This window comes from Ursus maritimus, unplaced genomic scaffold, assembly GCF_017311325.1.
Source record: "Ursus maritimus isolate PB19 unplaced genomic scaffold, ASM1731132v1 scaffold_15, whole genome shotgun sequence".
Classification (NCBI taxonomy): domain Eukaryota; kingdom Metazoa; phylum Chordata; class Mammalia; order Carnivora; family Ursidae; genus Ursus; species Ursus maritimus.
The window spans coordinates 42,791,728-42,815,059 of NW_024423897.1; the positions used below are offsets into that span (position 1 = coordinate 42,791,728).

Below are 23,332 nucleotides of genomic sequence, written 5' to 3' on the forward strand. Positions count from 1 at the left end.
ACGTTATACTACGTGTTATTAAGTACAGTAACAAGACTAAACACTTCCAGAGCACAAACTCTTAACTGGACTGCCTTCTAAGTGATCTCAATATATTATTGTGTTTGACTCATCACTTTACAAGGTAGATCCTATTATTATACCTGTCTGCAAGTCACAAGATTAAGGTACTAAGCATTTAAATAACCTGCAAAACAATTAGTGAGTGGCAAAGCTGGGTTTGAGAATCAGGCCATCTGGCTCCAGAGTCTGTGATTTTAATCCTCTGGTTGCTGTGATTTTTATCTCATTGTGTCTCTTGGAGAAATCATAGTTCAAATAATAAGTGATATAAACAAATGAATTAGAAAAAAAATGTTCTAGAAATGCTATTAAGAGGTAATTTGAAAATGTTGAAGCATCTTTTTTGTTTGTTTTTACACTACGTTTTTTTCAACTTTTTATTTAAATTTTAGTCAGTTAACATACAGTGTAATTCTGGTTTCTCCTTTAAAGATAGTCACTCGGCATACCATCTATTAAAATTTTGGAAAAATACGGTATGTCAATTATATTCTAATAATAACAGAATCAGTAAAGAAAGTAGTGATATTTGAGAATGGCAAACATTAAACTTAATATGGTATTGTGAAATATAGTGTGATACTTTCCCAAAGTTTGAATATTGTATCCACCTTTTCAAAGCTAAATATGCCAGAATCTTCAGTGATTACTACATGTGGTTCTTAAGGGGAATGCAAATATAGTTATGAATGGATAGGATGGGTGGGTGAAGATGGGTAGCTATGTCTAATTGTGACATTAAATTCATGACACGAGACTGTCAAACATTTTGCCTATCCCTTCTGTAAAATAATTGTTACCATTTATTGAGCACTTGCTATAAGCTAGAGAGTCTAAAGAGATTTATATTTATTAGCTCAGTTAAGCCTCACCATAACTTTAATTAGGCAGGTACAGTTGTTATCACCCAAATTTTATAGAAGAATACACCGAGATGCAAAGGGTTAAAGGACACAGTACAAATAATTAACAGACTGAGGACTCAAACTATTGTTGATCCGAATGCACAGCCAATTCTTTGGCAGACATACTCTGCTTTCTTAATGACCTGTTTACTAATTAGAGATAATTAATATAATGTTCCTCATTTGTAGACTAATTGGACTGACTTCAGTTATACAAGGCAGATCCCTCAGGGACAAAATTATGCAAAGGGCAAAACATGGTTTTTGTCCCTCAGAATTTGGTCTAGTGTCCTTTCATTTATCCCATTGCCCACAACAGGGAATTTCATAAGCTCCAACTATAGACATGTTAGCTTAGAAAATTACAGCCTTTTTATATTTTTTTTAACTAATGTATTGAGGCATTACTGACCAACAATAAACTGCACAACTTTTATCTGTATGATTTGACAAAATCTGTATATTCATACACGCACTAAAACATCATCAAAATCAAGATAACCCCCAAAAGTTTGCTTGTGTACTTTTTAATACCTTCCTCCCAAACTTCCTAATACCCATCCCTCAACCCCCACGCAAACACTGATCAGGTTTCTGTCAATATAGATCAGATTAGATTGGGTTTTCTAGAATTTGTACAAATAAATGCAATTATACAGCATTTATTCTCTTTTGTCTAACTTGTTTCACTTAGCATAACTCTATTGAGATTTTTCCAAGTTGTTAAGTGCATCAATAGTTTATTCCTCCAATTGCTGGAAAGTATTCCATTGTATAGAGATACCACAATTTGCTTATCTGTTCACTTATCAGCTAACATTTTCAGTTGTTTCGAATATTTGGATATTGCAATACCTTTATACACATTTGTATATAAGTATATATACAAACATCTGTGCATCAGAATTTGTATAGGTATGTGCTTTCACTTTTCTTGAGTAAATACCTAGAAGAGATACGAATGGACCATAAAAAGTCAACCTTTTTAACTGTAGCCATTCTAATAGGTGTATAATAGTATCTTTATTGCCTATATGACCAACTACGTTGAATTTTTTTTATATGCTTAATATGCCACCCATACATGTTCTTTGATGAAGGGTTTATTCAATAATTGCTCAGATTTTACTGTGTTATTTCTTTATTATTGATTTGGAGATACACACACACACACACACACACACACTTCACACAATAGAGACAAGTCCTTTATCAGATACGTGATTTATAAATATTTTCTCCCAGTTGGTGGCTTGTATTTACATTCCCATAAAGTGACTTTCAAAAGGCAAATGTTTTCAATTTTCATGAAATCTCATTTATTAACTTTTAATTTATGGATTGAGCTTTTAGTGCCTTATATAGAAAACATCTGCCTGATCCCAAAATTCCTATTCCATGTTTTCTTCTAGAAGATTATTGGTTTCAGTATTACATTTACATCCACGATTCATTTTAAGTTAATTTTTATATTGTATGAAGTATGGATCAGTTCTTTTGCTTTTTGGTATATGGATCCCCAATGTTTCCACCACCATGAGTTCCAAATACTATTCTTGTCACTGAATAGCCTTCATACCATCGTCAAAATTCAATTGCCCATGTATATATGGATCTAACCCTGGACTCTCTTCTATTCCAATTACATATTTATCTTTATGTTTCCAAAAGTCACAGTTTTCTGTAGCTTTATAAAAAGTGTTGAAAGTAAATACTATTTGTCATTTAACTTTTTTTTTTCTTTTCTAAATTTGTTTGGTAATTCAAGGCCCTTTATATTTTCATATATCAACTGCTACAAAAGTGTCTGCTAGAATTTTGAGTTGAGTGTGTAGATTAATGTAGGCAGCATCATCAATGTTACTGAATCTATTAACCCAAAATAATGTATTTTTCTCTGCATATACAGGGATTTTTTTCAGCTGTGTTTTGTGGTTTTTATGTCTACAAAAACATTTTTTTTTATATTTCTTTTTATTGCTTTATTGCACTGGCAAGAACCTCCAAAACAATGTTAAACAGAGGCAATAAGAACAGAAATCGTTGCCTTCTTCCTTGTCTTATGAAGAAATCATTTAGTCTTTCATCATTCAGTATGATGCCATCTGCTGGGACAATTTTATTCTATTCCTTTTGTTCTAAGCATTTTTATCAGCAATAGAGTTTGAATTTTGTCAAATGGTATCTTCTGTCTCTATTGAGATGGCCATATAGTTAAATGATGTATTATTTGATTTATTTTTCAGATATTGAATAAGCTCCATATTATTGGGATAAATGCCACTTAGCCAAATCATACTATAATTATTATATATTGTTGAATTCAGTTTACTAAAGTTTAAAAATAATTTTGCACCTACTTTTACCGGGACATGATTTTGCAGTTTTGTTTTCATGTAATGTCTGTTTGGATTTGGGGTCACAGTAATACTGTCTCACAGAATGCAGTCAGAAGTGTAAGATTCTCTTAATTTTTTGGAAGAGTTTGCATAGAATTGACAGTATTTTTCCTTAAATGTTTGGTAAAATTTAAAAGTAAAGGACTGTATTATCTTTTTTACTTGAGTTATTGCTACAAATTCTATTTCCTTAGTAGTTGTAAGGCTCTTCAGATTTTCTTAATTCTTGCATGACCTGGTTTGACTTTTTTTCCTTTTTCTTCATCTTTCAGGTATTTTTTAATTTCATCAAAGTTGTAAAAAGTTGTTCATAATATTTCTATTATCCTTTTGATACTCTAGTAGTGATAGTCATCGATGTTATTGTTAATTTGTATCTACTTTCTCTTTTCTTTCTTGGCCAGTGTGACTAGACTTTTTTAGTTGATTGACCTTCTCAAAGAACAGGTTTAATTGCTTTTTCAATAGTCTGTTTTCTATTGTTTGTTTGGTTTTTTTTGGCTCTGATCTTCATTCTTTTTCTGCTTACATCGAGTTTCATTTGCTCTTCTTGTCTATGTCCTTGAGTCTGAAGCCGCGTTCATTGATTTGAGACCTACTATTATTCTCATATGTACATTTTAATGATAATTTAATTTCCCTGTAGGTACAGCTTTAGATGTGTTGTTTTTTTGTACCAATACAATAAAAATTTTGCACTGTCCTTAATGTTTATTTTTTTCTTCGTACGTTGTCAGTTATTTCTCGGGACACTTCTAAATTGTGTCACTGGTTTTAAGCAAGTGGATTATAATGTACCTTTCTATAATGTGCTTCAACTATTTTGTACTTGAAGTTTATAAAGATCTCTGACTTTATGGCTTTCCTCAAACTTGGAAAAATTTTCAGCCAGCCTCTTTAATATTTTTTTGCCCTATATTCTTCTCTTTAAGGACATTTAATTATTAATTATGCTAGGTCTCCTAAATATACAATACAGTGCACTCGTGCTGTTTGTTCAGTCTTTTTCCCCTCTTGGCCATTCTAAATAGTTCCCATTCATCTTCATCTTCAAGTTCACTAATCTTTTTTTTTTTTTCCCCAATATCTAACCTGCTTTAATTCCATCTAGAGTATTTTTTCATTTCATAGATTATAATTTCTTCTCTGGAAGTGTTATTTCTGGGTTGTTTTCAACTGGCAGAATTTTTAAAAAAGGCTTTATTTGGCGAGAGAGAGCACAAGCTTGGGGGTGGGGGGCAGCAGGCAGAGGGAGAGGGAGAAGCAGGCTCCCTGCTGAGCAAGGAGCCCAACACAGGACTCACTTGATCCTAGGACCCTGGCATCATGACCTGAGCTGAAGGCAGATGCTTAACCGAGCCACCCAGGTGCCCCTCAATTGACAGGTTTTTCCTGGCAGTCATATTTTCTTGTTTTTTGCATGCCTGTAATTTTTGATTGGATGCCAAACATTGTGCTTTTACTGTTTAGTGCTAGGTAGCTTTGCATTTTCTTTTTCTTTTCTTTTTTTTTTTTAGCTTTGCATTTTCATAAATACTCTTGAGCTGCATTCAGATGTCTGTTAATTTTTTTTTAAGATTTTATTTATTTATTTGAGAGAGAGCATGAGTGAGAGAGAAAGCAGGAGAGAGAGAAGAAAAGCACACAAGCAGGGGGAGGAGAAGGGGCAGAGGGAGAAGCAGACACTTCGCTAAGCAGGAAGCCCTGGGATCATGACCTGAGCGGAAAGCAGACACTTCACTGTTTAACCGACTGAGTCACCCAGGTGCCCCTAAGATGTGTGTTTAAATTACTCACATCTTAATCTTTTTGGACCTTGTTTTTGTCCTTTATCAGCAGCCCTTTTTCTAGACTGAATTTTGCCCCATAAATCAAGTAAAACCTTCCTGAGTAGTCTACCAAAGCCCCATGAGTTATGAATTTCTCCTCTTTGGTTGGTGGAAACTAGAACTATTCATAGTTTTGCTCCCTCCTAATCCTTGTGACTGATTACTTCATTGCTCCACTTTATCTGTTTCCAAACATGTTCTAGTCAGTACTCAGCTTAAAACTTGAGTACTATTTTCTTCAGATTTCAGTAGTTCTCTCTTCGTGAAGCTCTCTCCCATGAATTATTCTGCCTTTCAAATTCTAGACACTTTGTTTTCGACATGGACTATCAGCTTGAACTCAGTGGGTTGACAGACTCCATCTTGCATCACACTTCCTGTATTATTTTCTGGAACCTCTCCCTGCCAGCAAACTAGGAAGTTTTATGGATCACATCATATCTTTCTCTTTTCTCTGGGATTATTGTCATTGTTCTCTGGTGTATAATCTTTCAAAAATAATTTTTATTTAGTTTCATATATTTCATTTAGTGTTAGTGGGTTTTGTGGGTGTGTGTGTGTGTGTGTGTGTGTGCATGTGTGGCGGGGGCAGCTGGTAAATTCATCCCTTGTTATTCTATAGTTGCTAAAAAAGGACATTCAAAATATCATTTTAAACATGTTTTAATTACATAATTTAGTCCCTCTTGCACAGGAAATTTTGTAGTGGAGAAGACATCTATAAAATTCTCCTCTCAATAGATACTTCAGTGGTATTTTATTCTATTTTTGTCAGGTATTAGAACTTTCCATTTATCAACCACCTAACTAACTTTAGTAAGTAGAGATCATTATAATACACATAGAGGTTTATGTATTTTTATTAATTGTGAATATTTGATAATGCCATTAAACTTGTTAATAAACTTTTGTATAAATTGTATATTGTATTATATAAATAACACACTATCATGTAGGTGATACATGATTGCTGGAAATTTAGTTGCAGTCTATCAATCTATATATATCTTACATATATATATATATAGATTAGATATCGATGTAGATTGATATAGACACAGATATAGAAATAGGTATCAATAAATAATCTACCCAATCTATATAAATATATCTTTTCCTATATCTGGAATTTCCTCAGGATACAATTTTAGGAGTAAAATTTCCAGGTCAAATACTGATAGTAAGATTTGCAGCCTTGCTCTGTAGTATATAAAAGTGGCGGATAAATTTTTAAGTTCATAGTTCTCTCTAAAATATTTGTGTTTAATAAGGTACTCAAGTATAAAGAAATAATGAACAGTGGTTTTACATATAAAATCTCAGAAATTATGACAAAAATAAAAATATTGAAAGAAACAAATTTATCCCAAATTATGTTTCTACCCCAACTCTGTCAAAACATATAAGGCCATGCCTGAAAATATAGTATATAGGCTGGTTCCTGTTTGTATTAAGATATATGCAAAAAAAATACCTTTAGATATCTTATTACACTGCGAGAAACTAGCAATAATTCAACAAGGAGACAACATTGTAATGCGTGACTCTTTTGTTTCCTCCTATAGAATTTAGAAGGAGGACTGATCCCCAGAGCAGAAATGGGCTATGATAAGCATCATGGAGAAATATTTTCCAGGGAAATCTTAGGAACTGTTTCTCACCCACCAGTAAATCTGTTCATCAAACATACTTTCTGAAATACATCTGCCGCTTGCAACATGAGATTATGATTACAATTAGCAGCTGTTGTCAGCTCTGCTTCACCTCATTAGTAATCATGGATTTCCCAAGTTATAGGGTTGATTATAGCTTTACAGGTTCTGAAAGAACATGTTGTCTCATTTCGCACCTATTTTATGCTCAACATACTTAAAGTTCAACAAATTTTAGAATTTGTTTTCTACTTTTCTACTTGTTTTCTACTTTTCTTTTCTACTGCAGTCAAACTGAGAAGTACACAACAAACTTGCTGGAAAGAAATGCTTTTTTAGTTATGCTTCAATAAAATGTACATGATTCCACCCTAGCTGAAATGAGTGAATAAATGGATGTGTGTGTGTGTGTATCAGTGTTTCTCTAATACTTGCTTGAATTTATTATAGAGAGTAAAATAATACTGATTTATTTAAAAATCATGACTATTTAAAAATCATGCCATTAATCTCGGGAAAAAAAAAGATTTGAACAATTTGCTCAAGTACTGTATAGCCACACTCTCCTTTTGAAGGGCAATGAAAGTTTCATAGTTCATAGATAGAAAACACATTTCTGGAATGCAGTAGCTGGAAAGGAAAGAGCAAACTTATAGCCTAATTATATTGACTTAGTCGGTGGAAGATGTACCTGGAATTCAGTAAAGGAAGAGGAGTACTATCCTTCACACATTTCTGCATCCTGGACTGATTTGTTCCGGTGTTTGTAATTTAATTTACGTGTTTTATTGTGATAGATGAAAATACAGGGATCTGATATTCGTTGGATTCTTAATGGCAGAACATGAAAAATGAAAAGCAAACAAAGTAGAAGTAGAGTTCAGCTTCCACAGGCTTAGTTCTCTTGTGCTCTTTTTCATTTATTTGCTGTTTCTGCAGATCCTGTTTCATTTAAAGAGTTACGCCAGTGGTCTTTTTTTTTTTTTTAACTTATTGCTCAAAATTAAATGTAAGGAAATAAATAAAATAGTGTTGTTTTAGTAGGCCATATGCTGGAACATAGAGATAGTTTTGTCCTGTGTTGTTTATCAAGCTTCTTTCTGGTCATCTGTGGTAACCAGTGTATTTATTATTAATAGGTAAACCAGAATGTCCCATCCTGTGTTGAAAATAGAATATTGGCTTCTGAATAAAAGAAAATTATCTCTGGGCTTTGACAAATTGTGAGACATTATTTGCACGAGGGCAAATTTCTGAATATATACCTGGAAGTGTGCAGTGTTAGTGTTAATTAAGTGAGCTATTTCTAAATTGCCAAAGTGGCTCTCCAACATGAATTCTTAACTGGGAAAGTAGTACCTTTCAAGATTAAATCTATGAGTAGGATAGTCAGAAACTTACTCTGATCCCACATAAGCTCCAAGTATATCAAAGCTAGACTTGCATAATGTTAGAATTGTTACCTATTCTTCAATCATAGAAAGCCCCATGCTAATCTCTAGGGCAAGTAGCAATGAGCACAAAGGGATTTTTATTTTCTATTTTGATCTTCAATGCTAACAGTAGGAAGAAATCCAATGTCTGTTTAGCAACAGCTAATGGCTAGCTATTGACTTTTCCAACAATGGAAAGAAATATATTCAGGCAAATATTATAAATTGAATTCCACTCAATACATACATGTGGTTGGGTTATATATATATTTTTTACACTGCTTTCTTTGTGTTCATTTTAGGTTTGTTTTATTCATCAGCAGAATTTGGTGTAAGTATTTAAGAAAAACAGAACATTTAAAAAATGTTCTACTGACTTTCTTAGCCCACATTAGGAACTTGTAGGAGGCCTGACACCTAGAGATAGGAAGCGCTGTATTTTTTTTTCCATTTTAGCATTTATCAAGCAATAGAGATTAAAAAGAGAAAATTTAATATGACTGCCATACTCAATTTTAGTACAATAGTTTTTTTTTTTTTAAATAAGATCTATCTCAGATCCTTGTCTGACAATGAATTGTTAGTTAAAACCTGATATAATTTTTGATCCTAGGAAATGTACGTATACACCATTATGGATTTTACATATTTATTTTTGTATCTAGTTTCTAGTTATCCTCTATCTCTTTAGGAGTTCCCACACCAGAAGTATAGCTACTCTTCAGCAGTGACCATATATCATACAATCAATAATTGGACCATATATCAAAAATCTCTCAAACTTTTTTCATAACAACATGTAGGAAAATTATAATTATGATTATCGAAGAAGTGAAACGATTCTGCCATTTCCCTATGTCTCTAATGCCCATGCACAACCCTTCCAAAGGACAAGAAGGTGACTGGACTGGTTTTATATTTTGAGACTAGGTACAGAAAGGAACCTAAAACCAACTATATAAAGCTTTTAGCTATTCCACATTTGAGATGAAATCCAGTATATAGGGGTGCCTGGGTGGCTCAGTTAGTTAAGCGTCTGCCTTCGGCTCAGGTCATGATCCCAGGATCCTGGGATTCAGCTTCATATCGGGCTCACTGCTCAGCGGGGAGTATGCTTCTCCCTCGGCCTGCCGCTACCCCTGCTTGTTCTCTCTCTTTCTCTCTCTCTCTGTCAAATAAATAAAATCTTTTAAAAAAATCTTGGGGCGCCTGGGTGGCTCAGTCGTTAAGCGTCTGCCTTCGGCTCAGGGCGTGATCCCAGAGTTCTGGGATCGAGGCCCACATCAGGCTCCACCGCTGGGAGCCTGCTTCTTCCTCTCCCACTCCTCCTGCTTGTGTTCCCTCTCTAGCTGGCTGTCTCTCTCTGTCAAATGAATAAATAAAATCTTTAAAAAAAAATCTTTTAAAAAAATCCAGTATATATATATATTTTTTCCATATGCTCAAATACTCACTTTGAAATATTATCTGTCAGTCTCAGAAACTCATTTGATAAAGTTTAGCAGAAAATAAATTAAGCACACCCCATGATATTAAATTATTAGAATTATTTTGGAAATTTAATTTCAATATAGTTCTTAATAGCAATAGACTAAGTCATGGGTTCTTTATTAAAACAATCAAGGCAAACAAAAAATCACAGAATTTAGATAAATAGATTTTCATTCAATATTTCTAAAATTACAGAGGTTTCCCAATCTTTAAAACATTGGCTGCTCAATATCTATTACTTATGTTTGTCAAAGTCAGTGCCTGATAGTGAATATACTACATTTATAATGGAGTTGTAATTTCCTAATTCACCAGATCAAAAAGGAGTTCATTTGCTAAGTGACTTTAATAAGATACCTAGAAAAATGAGAACTGCACCAGATGTTGGTTAGTCTGTTAGTTGTCTCCTTTCTCTTCCTTTTTCTTTGTTCTAATCAGTTTATTCCATGGCATAAAACCTTGCTGTATGAGCCTTGTCCATAGACTTACAACATGCAATTCACCTAGGATGTTTGTTAGAAATAAAAATCCCAGCTCCGACACCAGACCTACTGAATCAGAATCTGTTTTTAACAAGATCCCAATATAATTCATATGAAAATTAATGTTTAAGAGACACTTATTTTCCTAAATGGCTTAATTAGATACTCAGCAGCAGAAATCTCAAACAGATGTAAAGTGTTAGTATAGCCTAATATGGCCTGACATAACTAAAGGATATTTTTACAAGCTAGTCTTTTAAAAGATCTTTCTAACTAGTATGTTGCAGCCTTCCATTGCTATCATAACAAATTACCATAAACTTAGTGCTTAAAGCAACTCAAATTTATTATCTTACAGTTTTATAGGTCAGAGATCTGGGATGACTCTCACTGGAGTAAAGTCAAGGTGTTTGTGCGGACAGGGCCACATTCCTGTCACAAAACTGTAGGAGAGAAATTGTTTCCTTGCTCATTCAAGTTAGCAGATTTCAGCTCTTTGGAGTTGTAGGACTGAAATTCTTATTTTCTTGCTGTCAGCTCAAGGTTCATTCTGAGTTTCTAGAGGCTGCCTGTATTCTTTGGCATGTGGCCCCTTTCTGCCATCCTCAAGCCAGCAGTGAAAGGTCAAGTCCTTTTCATTCTTTAAATCTCTCTCTTTTTTTCCTCCTATTTCTCTAGAGCCCATCTCTGCCTTCTTCTTCCACTTTAAATGGTTCATATGAATAGTTAAGGCCTATCTAGATAATCAAGAATAGTCTCCCTTCTCAATGACTTTAACCTTAATTGCATCTGCAAAGTTACTTTTACCATGTAAAGTAACATAGTCCCAGGTTTCAGGGATTAGGAGGTGGGCATCCTTTGGGGAGGCGGGAAGGTATTATTTTGCCAACCATGGAGTGATACAGAGTTTATGGTGACATCTTCCATATCCAGCCTTGATGAAAAGAGTCATAAAACTCTGTGTAATATGTCATTTCATTTTTATCTGCAATAGGTCAGAGGAATAGATTGGAGGATAACCTTTGATTCAGCTGAGATGTTCCTTGAATAGAGAGCCATTCAAGAGCAATGTACTTTACAACAGCCTCTCTCTATTCACTTACAGTCATAAGGACTCTGTGGACACAAGTTCTTATGTTTTTTTTAACATAATTTCACTTTATCTAATGCAATTGACTCTATCAAATTTAATATGACTGCTTAATATGTCTCAAGCACTGCAATAGGTCTATGATAGGTTAAGTAAATCAAGTGACAATTAAAAACTAACTTAAAGGTTTCCACAGGATTCATGATAATAAATAATGACTCTAAAGTACACATAATCATAGAATAGTGATGATGGAAAAGGTGGAATATATCAAATTGTGTAAATGACAATTACATTAAATAAAAATTCATGAAAATTGTCAGCATTTTACTGGTCATGACTTTATGAGAACATTGCTTGAATTGCCTGTAACATTAAGAAACAGTAGATGAATTAAGAATAATCTTAATGCCTAGATTCATGAATCTCTTTTCTACCAGATACTCTATTGATCGGCATACTGATATGGACCGGATTTTTAGCATTCACTCCGAAAATGGCTCTATATTCACTTTGAAACCCCTTGATCGGGAATCATCTCCTTGGCACAACATCACCATTACAGCCACAGAAATAAGTGAGTGGGAAATACATGTGCCTGAACACCAAAGTGGTAAAATAATAGCATTAAGTAGACTTTATTTCTTGAGTGAAGTAATTTTATCATAGGCAACACCAGAGTGTGTTGGATACTTATATTATTTTAATGATTATCAAATATCCACTTTTTAAACTTGATTTTCTTTTACACCTTCCTCTAGGATAGAAATAGAATCTAACATCATAAAAATAAATTAATCTGCCTAAGAAAATTATGTCTTACAAATAATACTTCATTCTCAATCATATTCTCCTCTTTTTAATCATGCTTTCCATCTGGACCATGTAAGAAAGCTGAGCTATTCATCAGCAATCCAATTGAGAAAGTGAATATCTGTTGCTAAGTTACAAATGGGGTGAGTGGTATCACCGCTTCTCTGTAAATGAGACTGAAGGCTTACACATGTTCTCGTTGCAGATAACTCAAAACAAAGTAGCCAGATCCCTGTCTTCATCAGAATTCTAGATATCAATGACCATGCTCCGGAATTTGCCATGTACTATGAAACATTTGTTTGTGAAAATGCAAAACCTGGGCAGGTAAATAAAATTATTGTAAACTTCAAAAAAAATATTTCCTCTTCACAAAGGCAGATAACATTATATTAATTCACTTGCGCAAAAATTTTTGTCAATCCTCTTTGTTGCCTCTTCATCTCCCCTTACGAAAACACCCACAGTGATTCAGATGACTTCTGAAGTTGTTTTCATTATAGAACCCATGATGTAATAGGAAAAGTTATAATACATGCTTTAACTTATATATGGGGTATATAATGAATATATATATATATATATATTTATTTAGGACTTTATGAATTCATAATTATGCTGATACTGAGTTATATTCAAGAAGGGAATGGAAATATATTACTAAACAAAACATAAAGTATGAAAATGAAATTGTTCTGTGTTAGTATAAAGGGAATCACAATAATTGTCTCGTTGATTACATTTTTCCTCTTTTAATCTCTCAGGCAGGATATTTTGGTTTGATAAATCATACTTTGTGATCATTCAACTTTAATATTATTGAAATAAAAAGAGATTGTACAAGAGTTACAAAGTCCTCTTGCAAAGTCCCCCTCATATATAAGAGATCTCTAAAGTAACTTTAAGCAAATGAGGAATATGTTCATTTTTGACACTAATATAGTATTTTACAAATGACAGCAACTGCACAATTTTCACTGAAAGAAATTTTAACAAGTTATTTAGATACCTCTTTAAAGAAAAAGTAGATAGATGTTAAGACTCATATACAATTCCATCGTGTCTATTTAAATATAGAAAATAAAAGTGAAATACTATCCTCCTTTTATTCCAATGAAGATTGCAACGGACCAAATGTTCATTTGAAGCCCTAACCCCCAATACGGCTGTATTTAGAGGTGCACTTCTAAGGATGCAATGAATGTTAAAAGTGATCCTAAGGTTGGGGCTCTGATCTGAGAGGATTACTGTCCTTTAAAGGAGAGACACTGGAGAGAGATCACTCTCTCTATATATATACACACACTCAAAGGAAAGGCAATGTGAGGATGTAACAAGGAGGCAGCTGTCTGCAACCCAGACAGAGAGCTCTCACCAGAAACCCGCCAAGCTGGTACCTTGATCTCACACTTCCCGTCTCCAGAACTGTGAGAAAATAAATTTCTGTTACTGAAACCATCCAGGCTGCAGTGATTTTTAGGGCGGCTCAAACAAGCAGACTAAGAGATTCCACTTACATTCACAAAAATAAAAATGGGGTATAATCATTATTTGCCAAAAAAGAATCATTACACATCTATTTGGATTAAAAATTGTTATTCTTTTTTCACTTTGCAACATGTAATGGACACACTCTCAATTTATTAAATGATTCTTTTTAATTTGATGCTGAATTTTTGTAGCACAGCTATATATTTACTAGCTTATTCAACTATCCACTTACTAATAGAAATTTGGTTGATAAACACAATGTTACTCTAGCAGACAGCACTGTAATGAGCATTATAATACATTTATATTTATACGCTACCTGGTACTCTTTTCCTTTGATATAACCTTTGAAGTAAGAATAATTAAATTTTATATATAAATACTCATCAGTGTCTCCAAACAGCTACCCAAATAGGTCATATACCTAGTGGATGATTGCCTATTTATTGGGACACTAGACTTTAAGCGTTCACCAAATAGTAACATCTCACAATAATTTTAACATGGATTCTTACCAAATTATTCAGGCTGAACATTTTTTCATAAATGTGTGGCCATTTAAAAATAATCTTCACAGGTGTATTAGTTTCTTAAGGCTACCATGAGAAACTACCATAAACTAGGGAGCTTAAAACAACAGAGATGTGCTCTCACACAGCTCTGGAGGCTATGAAGTCTGAAATCAGTGGTGTCAGCAGTCCGTCCTCTCTGTAAAGACTCTAGGAGAGGACTCTTGCCATTTCCTAACCTCTCTAATTGCGTAATCACTGGCATTCCTTAGTTTATAAGAATTACTCCAATCTCTGTGCACATTGTCACATGACATTCTTTTTCTCTCTCTCTGTATCCACATTTCCCTTTCTTATGAGACTCCATTCACTGGTTTAGGGCCCACACTATTCTGCTATGGCATCATCCTAACTTGATCGCATCTACAAAGAGCCTGTTTTGAAATAAGATCACATTAACAGGTACTGAGAATTAGGATTTGAACATATATTTTGGAGAGACATAAATCAATTGACAATAGTGTATACACAGTCTCTACTTATTTGTCTATTAATATGCTTATCTTTTGTTAATTCATGTGAGTAATGGATACATATTAAAATTAATATTTGATAATGATAATGTATATTGATATTAACTAATAATTATTTTAATATATACTACTACTAAAATTTCTTTCATTGTTCATATACTTGGTGGAAAACAATTTGCTTATTAAAATTAACAAGGCTGAAAATACAGTTTAAGCTACTGATACGTATTCTCTGTTAAAATATGTGTAAACAGTGGCCCATCTAAGCATTTCAAGAACTCAGCCATATAACCAGAGGACCAATGTTGTTTATGATTTAAAATATTACTAAAAATTAGATATATCATTGCCAATCTGGAACAAGAGGTTAAACAAAAGTATTTAAGTACTAAAAATATTTTTTCTATGTCATGATCCAACTTCTAAGGAGAAAACGTGCATTAAATTTGTATTAATAATTGTGCACTTTCAGAAACATTGTATAAAGAAAAGTAAGGTTCTATGCCTCTCTGTCAATAAAATGAATGAAATCATAGTTAATATTAAATTAAAGAGGGAAAAGTATTTCCTAGTGAGTATGCAGGTTAGTATGGCTACAGAAGGTATACAATAACCAAAACAATGGGTATGTCAAACTACTGTGAAATTCCAATAATTGTTCATCACAGAAGTTGCACTATTACACCCGGAAGTGGTGCAACTTTGCTTTTTTGGAAAAGAAATCTGAAAGTAAGAGTAATTAAATGGCTGTGATTTCAAGTTACATAGATGGCAGACCCATGACTAGAAAAACAGGCACCCCGATGTATAGCTTAGTGCTTTTTCCACTATACAATGCTCGATGGAATTTTCTGCCTGACCTGTTATTTGCCGCTCCAACTTCACACTATGGCTCACCTCTGACTTATAGCGAGCACAGCTAAGAGGTGTTGTAATTTCTCAACTTCGACACTGGTTTTATGAAACTTGAAAAGCATTCATTTGTATATCTTTCTAAACTTTGCAAATACCATTAAAAGGAAAACAAATACTTTGGATAAAATGCAAAATGATTGCAGTTAGGGTGTCCCATAGCTTTAAAACCTTTTGCTTTCTGGTATAATGTGGCATATTGCTTATTTTTCTAAAACTATATCCATAGTGCTCTTGATCTGTAGGAGTAGTTGTGCTAGTCACTTTTGTTTTTTAAAAATGCATCTGTTATGTTCTCTGCCTTTGAGACAATCATTATTTAGTGGAGGCAACAGATTGGTAACCAATTATTAATAAAACAGACTGGTGCTTTCTAACAATGTTAAAAGAAGATAGATGTTGGAGTGATTATATTTTTCTTTAAGGTTGGATATTCCAGTGGCTGAGAATCAGACAATGATTCTTAGAGACACCTTGCACAGTAATACTTGATGAACATATTTTATCCTTAACTAATTGTTACATCACACAGAACCATAAAAAGCTTTGGCGTAATTTCTGAAAACGGCCTATTTTTTGTTTCTTTAATGCCAATGATATACTTAAAGCACAAACACTGACTTAAAATGTCCTGTAACAACAAGAGTTGCATTTATTTAATTTACTGATTTGGTTTCAGTTGATCCAGACTGTCAGTGTCATGGACAAAGATGATCCTCCCCGAGGCCACAAATTTTTCTTTGAACCAGTACCAGAATTTCCTCTCAATCCGAACTTCACCATTGTAGATAATAAAGGTACAGAACATTTTTTAAAGCTAAAATTGAGACTTTCAGATCCAAAATTAAAAACTGGTCTGAGTCCCCCCACCCCACTGTTTTGTTTTGTTTTTTCCTAGATAATACACTCGAAAAGATGGGTACAGCCGCAACAAAATGAGCACCTATCTCCTGCCAATTTTAATCTTTGACAATGATTATCCAATTCAGAGCAGCACTGGTACACTCACTATCCGTGTGTGTGCCTGTGATAATCAGGGAAACATGCAGTCCTGCAATGCGGAGGCCTTGGTCCTAGCAGCTGGCCTGAGCACGGGGGCCCTCATCGCCATCCTTCTTTGTGTCATCATCCTACTTGGTAAGTTGTATGTAAAAATGCTCATTTCACTCAAATAAGTCTCTCCCTTCTAGTTCAGTGATGGTGCAACCGAAAAGCACACTTCTCTAGGGCTAAAGGCTGAAATTTTTAACTTTTTATTAAAATGGTTCTTTCAATTAGAAAAGAAACGGAGTTCTCTTCGAGGATAGGTCTAGCTTTCTAGAGATGAAAAACAGAGATAATAGCTAATGCTATATATAGAGAGAGACACATATTTTTAAATCTATTTTATATTATACTGCTTAATGCTAACTAACCATGGTCACTGTTCTAAGGACATTTAATTTTATAACTGATTTAATTTTCATATCAACTCTGTAAGATAAATACTTTGATTCTTCTCAAGAAAGACTAAATATCTTACACAAATTCACTCATTTAGAAAGGTTTTAACTAGCATTTAAACACAGATAAGTCTATATCAGAATTTTCCTTTTAAACCATTATTCTCAAAACCAAAGACTACCTTTACAAATAATATTACTAGCAAATACTAAGTAATGTCTATTAGACACCTAATTGGCAAGTGCATTTAAACTGTCTAGAGAAGATAAACTTTTTATTCATACAATTTGTTATACATAGGTGTAAATTATAAGTTTAAGTTCATTTTTAAAAAATATCACTATCACATTGTGGTCCTACTTAGTCCTGCAATGTTTTCTAAAGTCATGCTTTCAACAGCAAATGCTGTATTTGAGCATGCCCTAACAGGACAACAATTTAATTCAATTAAACAGTTGTTCCACTGTAAAACATTCCCCCCAAAATTGTTTCCATCAAATATTCATCCAAAATGCTTATGCTTAGGGCATGCGAGCCAGCCAAATTTATGTTCCAATGCTCATATGTGCTGGCTCCTTTTCACTGCAAATCCTTTCAAGCTATCTGGATGAAATCCCTTTGGCCAGATATCCTTGCAGGACTTCAGTGGGGGATTGATGAAAGTGAGGGGAAAACATTTGTCTCAGCTAAAATGATCCAACTATTTAGAAAAACATTTTCTCAGGGTGCTTTAGAACATACATACCACCAATCCACATCTCAGAACTGCTGCTATAAAGTTCAACTCTTCTGTAAAATACTTTTCTCTCCCCATGGAAAATAGATCTTGGCTTACCTTTCAGCTAAGTGCTACTGGTATTATATTGTTTTATTTGCTCACATAGTTCTACTTTCCTAATTTAGAACATGGACATATGTATATTTCAAATTTCATTTTTAAAATTTCTGTATTAAGATAATACAGACACAGACATAAAGATATGCATGCACACATGGGGGAACAAAAGCACCCCCAAAATCAGCTTAGATACTGTAACATTACGAAACTAAATTGCATAATACTTTTTCTATGCAGAAATCCTAGAAGGCTGCTTCGTTATTCTGAAAAGTCTGCCACCTTTCTACCCTACACAATATAGAAGGCACCCACTTCTTGTTTTCCACCTTCCCAATTGGTTGCCCATATATGTATGGAGAGGTTTTCTATTATTTTAGTTAAAATTGGTTCCAATTCAGGTTTCATTATCAAAGTTCCTAAAGCATTTTTGCTGTGATTTCATCTTTTGTTTTAATGTTTTTATTTAAATTCAACTTAGTTAGCATACAGCATAGTATTAGTTTCAGGTGTACAATATAGTGATTCAACACTTCCATACATCACCCAGTGCTCATCACAAGTGTGCTCCTTAATCCCCATCACCCACCCATTTAACCTATCCCCCTGCCCACCTTCCTTCCAGCATCTCTCAGTTTGTTCTCTATAGTTGAGTCTGTTTTATGTATGTTTGCATCTCTCTTTCTTCCCCTATGCTCATGTTTTGTTTCTTAAATTCCACATGAGTGAAATCATATAGTATTTGTCTTTCTCTGACTTATTTCACTTAGCATAATACTCTCCAGCTCCATCCATGTCATTGCAAATGACAGGATTTCATTCTTTTGTATGTCTGAGTAATATCCATTGTATATATATACACCACTTCTTTATCCATTTGTCAGTCAATAGATACTTGCACTGTTTGCATAATTTGGCTATTATAGATAATGCTGCTATAAACACTGTGGTATATGTATCCCTTTGAATTAGTATTTTTGTTTCCTTTAGGTAAATACTTAATAGTGCAATTCCTGGATCATAGGGAAGTTCTATTTCTAACTTTTTGAAGAACCTCCATACAGTTTTCCAGAGTGGCTGCACCAGTTTGCATTCCCACCAACAGTGCAAAATGATTCCCCTCCACCAAATCCTCGCCAACACCTGTTGTCTGCACACAGTTACTAAATTTCTAACTAAGTTTTTATAGTAAAGAGAGTCTGCCCTTTGCAAGACAGTGATAGAGCATGGGCAATGATATTTTAGACCTACCTATTACAGTTTGAAGAAATGTAGTTCTTAGAGTATGTCTATGTTACAAGGCAAAGCCAAGGATTAAAACCTGAGGCAGGACTTTTAAATTTTTTTGGTTCCTTAGACACCTTGGGAGTCAGATGAACCTTATGGGAACTATTTAGAATGATAAATCAATAAGAATAGGATATATTAGGCAAAAGGAAATATGTGTATCCAAATTAAACAAGAAACAAAAGCAAAATGTGCTTAATTATTGTCATACGTGCCTTGTTCTAGTGCGAGTCTGATGATCATTTGAGATATGTCATAACTAAAATGCAATATAAAATATCTGTGCTTTCTATTGATTTAATAGTCACACATACTCTTACTATTTCTATAGTAACTGTATATTATGATATTCATAATAGAAATAACAGAAATACTAAACTTCAGTTAAAGATTAATGAAAATAAGGATACACTTTTTTCTATTCCTTATTTTAACCTTTCTAAATTCCATTCAATTAATAACCTCAGCCCAGGGAAATGAAGTAGATGATTTTGACCCAACAGAAGAGAAAAAACTAAGAACAGGTTCTGAGGTCCATTTGTGTGAGTTAATAAATATTGTATTAGCTAAGAAACCCTTAAAATAATTTGACTATATTGTTGTTCCTTTATAGTCAGAATCTATAAACATTTTGAGGAAAGTAGAGAATTTATAAATTAATTCAATATTAAACTTGGAAGTTTTTTTTTTACTTCATCATTCACTAGATTGGTGGATTTCAGATCTATGTTGGAGTTAATTAACTTATTTTCATCGTTTTATAAGGGAGAGTACTGATATGTTCCATTTTTATTGAAAAGGTCTTTTTTTTTTAATTGTCTCCAAGATGATTCTGAATATAGCTCAGCACCCATAACCTATTTTGTGGAGGTTAACTGAGGATGCTTCTAATGAAATTTTTTTTAATTCTTTCTACCAATTAGTAGAAGCTAAGGAAAGTATGCTTGCCCATATGACAATCGCATTGGAAAGTCTTCTAATGGAGTTACAGGGCACTCAAGGGTCATGGTGAAATGCGGTCTCAACGTAAATGAGTCTGCTTTGCGTAATCTCAATACAAAAATCGAGAAAAGAAATGACAGATTTTTGAGCCAACATTTTCTTGTTTTTTAATAAAACATAAATAGTATTGACAAAACATTTAGCTGGTAAGGGGAACCTGTTTTTTATTTCTCCCATGCAATATGCAAGTGTGCTTTAGCAAGATTATCTTTATTTCTTAACTTTTCTTATATATAAAATTAGGGACTTGGTCCATTTCCATTGGAAAATTTATATTTTGGAAATCATGTGTTTTTTTTCTTATTTTTAAATATATGTGTAAATTGCAAAACATATTTATTTTGCATATGTTCACTGTCACATACACGCATATGTTAAATTTCAGTAATATAACAAAAAGCAAGAAAGAATATTCTATGTGGGGAAGTTCATAGTTAACCTGATAACATGGGTAAGTAAAGAATAAAAACATTATAGTGAATAGAGGGATTATAATTAACATTTTAGCCAGAAAGTTCCAATGCAACTGTATAAGTCAAGGAAATCCTCAGTAACAAGATAATTAGTCTGAGCTGTCTTATAAGATGAGACAGACTAAAGATAAGTTAGACTTTGAATTTTATATTGTCACTTATAGAGTTATAGTTCAGATTTTAAGTAGGCTTTCAAAACCAAGTCAATAAAGGAATTTAAACAGGTATGAGCTACTGGAAGGAATTAGGTAGCACGTATATATTTATGTATTTATATACACACATATATATGCATCTGTATAATATAAACACATATATAATGCATACATATGCATATAGATGAATAATGTTTTGCATATATTCCCTTGAGTCATTAAGAAAAAATTAAACTGGTACTCAATTTCTCTTGGGATAATAATGACTGCAGCTTTAGAATTTCAGTATTTTTAAGCAAGCATATTGTTGAGAGGAATGAGATATCACATAATTAACAGTTAGCTAAATGAATTAGCCATACTGAGTAAGGTTTTTGCAATGCCAGAGCTCTATAGGATAGTGAGTCTTGAAAGTAAAAAAGGGATTTAAATATCGCTCCTTTACCAATACAGAACATTTAGTCACTGGCCCAAGGCACCCTGTATTTGTGTAGGGTAGATTACTCTTTATCCAAACAAATCTCAGCATCTCTCATACCACACAAACTTCCCTCAGCAAAGTGTGATTAAATTAAAATTATTTAATTTAAACCTGAATCATGGAATCTCACTATTTCCTCTTTGTTGTTGTTGTTGCTAATAGTTTTAGTTGTGCTGTTTGCTGCACTGAAGAGGCAGAGAAAAAAGGAACCTCTGATAATTTCAAAAGACGATGTCCGGGATAACATCGTGACCTACAATGATGAAGGTGGTGGGGAAGAAGATACCCAAGCTTTTGACATTGGCACATTAAGGAATCCAGAAGCAAGAGAAGACAGTAAACTTAGAAGGGATGTAATGCCTGAAACTATATTTCAGATAAGGAGGACTGTGCCTCTGTGGGAAAATATTGATGTACAAGATTTTATCCACCGAAGATTAAAAGAAAATGACTCAGACCCAAGTGCACCACCTTATGATTCACTGGCAACATACGCCTATGAAGGGAATGATTCCATAGCAGATTCACTCAGTTCTTTAGAGTCTCTCACAGCAGATTGTAACCAAGATTATGATTACCTCAGCGACTGGGGGCCTCGTTTTAAAAAGCTTGCTGATATGTATGGGGGTGATGACAGTGACCGAGATTAAGAGTATTGTATGACTTGATCCATGTTTTTGGAAGTACTCTCCTTGTTACTAGATTGAGTGGCCTGCATTCTCTTCCTTGGAGGAAATTTTTTAAAAATTGAAATTACAAACAATACGTAGGTGTTGTCTTAGTAAGGGTTTGCTTAATCAGTAAGTTTCTGTGAATGAATACGAATGATATAGATTTAAAAAAAAGTAATAATAACCAGTTCACTCTCTTTGCCTAACAATCTCTGAAGGAAAGTATATCACATCAATAATCAATAAAAATTACATAAAAGGCTTTTTGTGCCTTTCCTTAAATATAAAGACTTTATAAATGTTTTCTTAACTGACTTACAGTCACCTTTACTATTAAACATTGTGCAACTGCTTTGTAAATTAATATGAAAAAATATATCCCTAAAGAAATAGGAATGACTATTACTACCATATTTATTTAGTTGAAAAATGTCTTTGTGTTAACTCATTCATATTTTTATAAATGTATATTTATATTTTTGTATTTTTATGAAATAAACTAGTATTTATAAAAATAAATATCATTTTATTTAATTCCTAGAAGCAGTTCTGATCTCACTTACAAGAGAAATTTTTTACATCTTGATAGGCAAAACATGATTCACTCAGGGAAAAAAACAGCTAAGTTACTGCATGTGATTTGGAACTAGAATGCAGCAAGACTGTAAAAGAGCTTTAGTATAAGTAATGGTGTTTTGCTTCTGCCACTTAAACATGGACAAGTGTTTATTGAACCACTCATATTTACCCATCAGTAGGATGAGAGACCTTGGAAATATAAACTATTATAAATATGCTTGTAAATGATTACATTTTCTGTAGAGTTTTTTTCTATAGAATTAACCAGTGAATTTTATTTGAGAGTATATGAAGTACATGTAAGGAATGTTAGGTAGATGATAAAAAAAATCTGAATCACTCTTCCTTCATCAATAGAATAGTTTTCAGAATGAAAAGTAATAGTTCTGATTTTTTCTCCATGATCAGATAATTCATGGAATATAATCTGGGTGACATTTAAAATGTGTATCAACAAACTAGAGGAGTTTGGGGGTTTCTTAATAGAAAATTTTATTGAGGAGATTCAAAGTCACTCTATATTTGAGGAAATCTTGAAAGAACTAGTGACATGTCCACTGGAGATAAGAAACCTTAGAGAATGTGAAGTTTTACTAATGATGGGGCCTGTCCAGAAAACAGAATATGGACAAATTAAGACATGGGAAAGAAGAAGAGAGAAAAAGGCAGAATTGTACATAATAATTATTTACAAATCTTTAAAAGATTGCCAGAAATTTGCCTTGGTTTAATCTGGAGAATAAAACCTAAACCAAAAGATAGAAACTTCACAGGGAGATAGTGTATTATTCATTTTCTGTGCAT

At 33.4% G+C, this 23,332-nt stretch overlaps 1 protein-coding gene across 1 annotated transcript in view; it reads left to right on the forward strand.

Annotated features, from left to right (window-relative positions):
* The window catches only part of CDH9 (cadherin 9), a 74,885-nt gene extending 52,957 nt beyond the window's left edge, over positions 1 to 21,928 (forward strand). The window contains 6 exon segments of the mRNA XM_040630212.1: positions 11,785 to 11,921; positions 12,363 to 12,484; positions 16,282 to 16,399; positions 16,501 to 16,503; positions 16,506 to 16,739; positions 21,441 to 21,928. Of these exon segments, the coding sequence (XP_040486146.1) occupies positions 11,785 to 11,921; positions 12,363 to 12,484; positions 16,282 to 16,399; positions 16,501 to 16,503; positions 16,506 to 16,739; positions 21,441 to 21,928 (1,102 nt within the window).
* Positions 21,929 to 23,332: the final 1,404 nt, after the last annotated feature.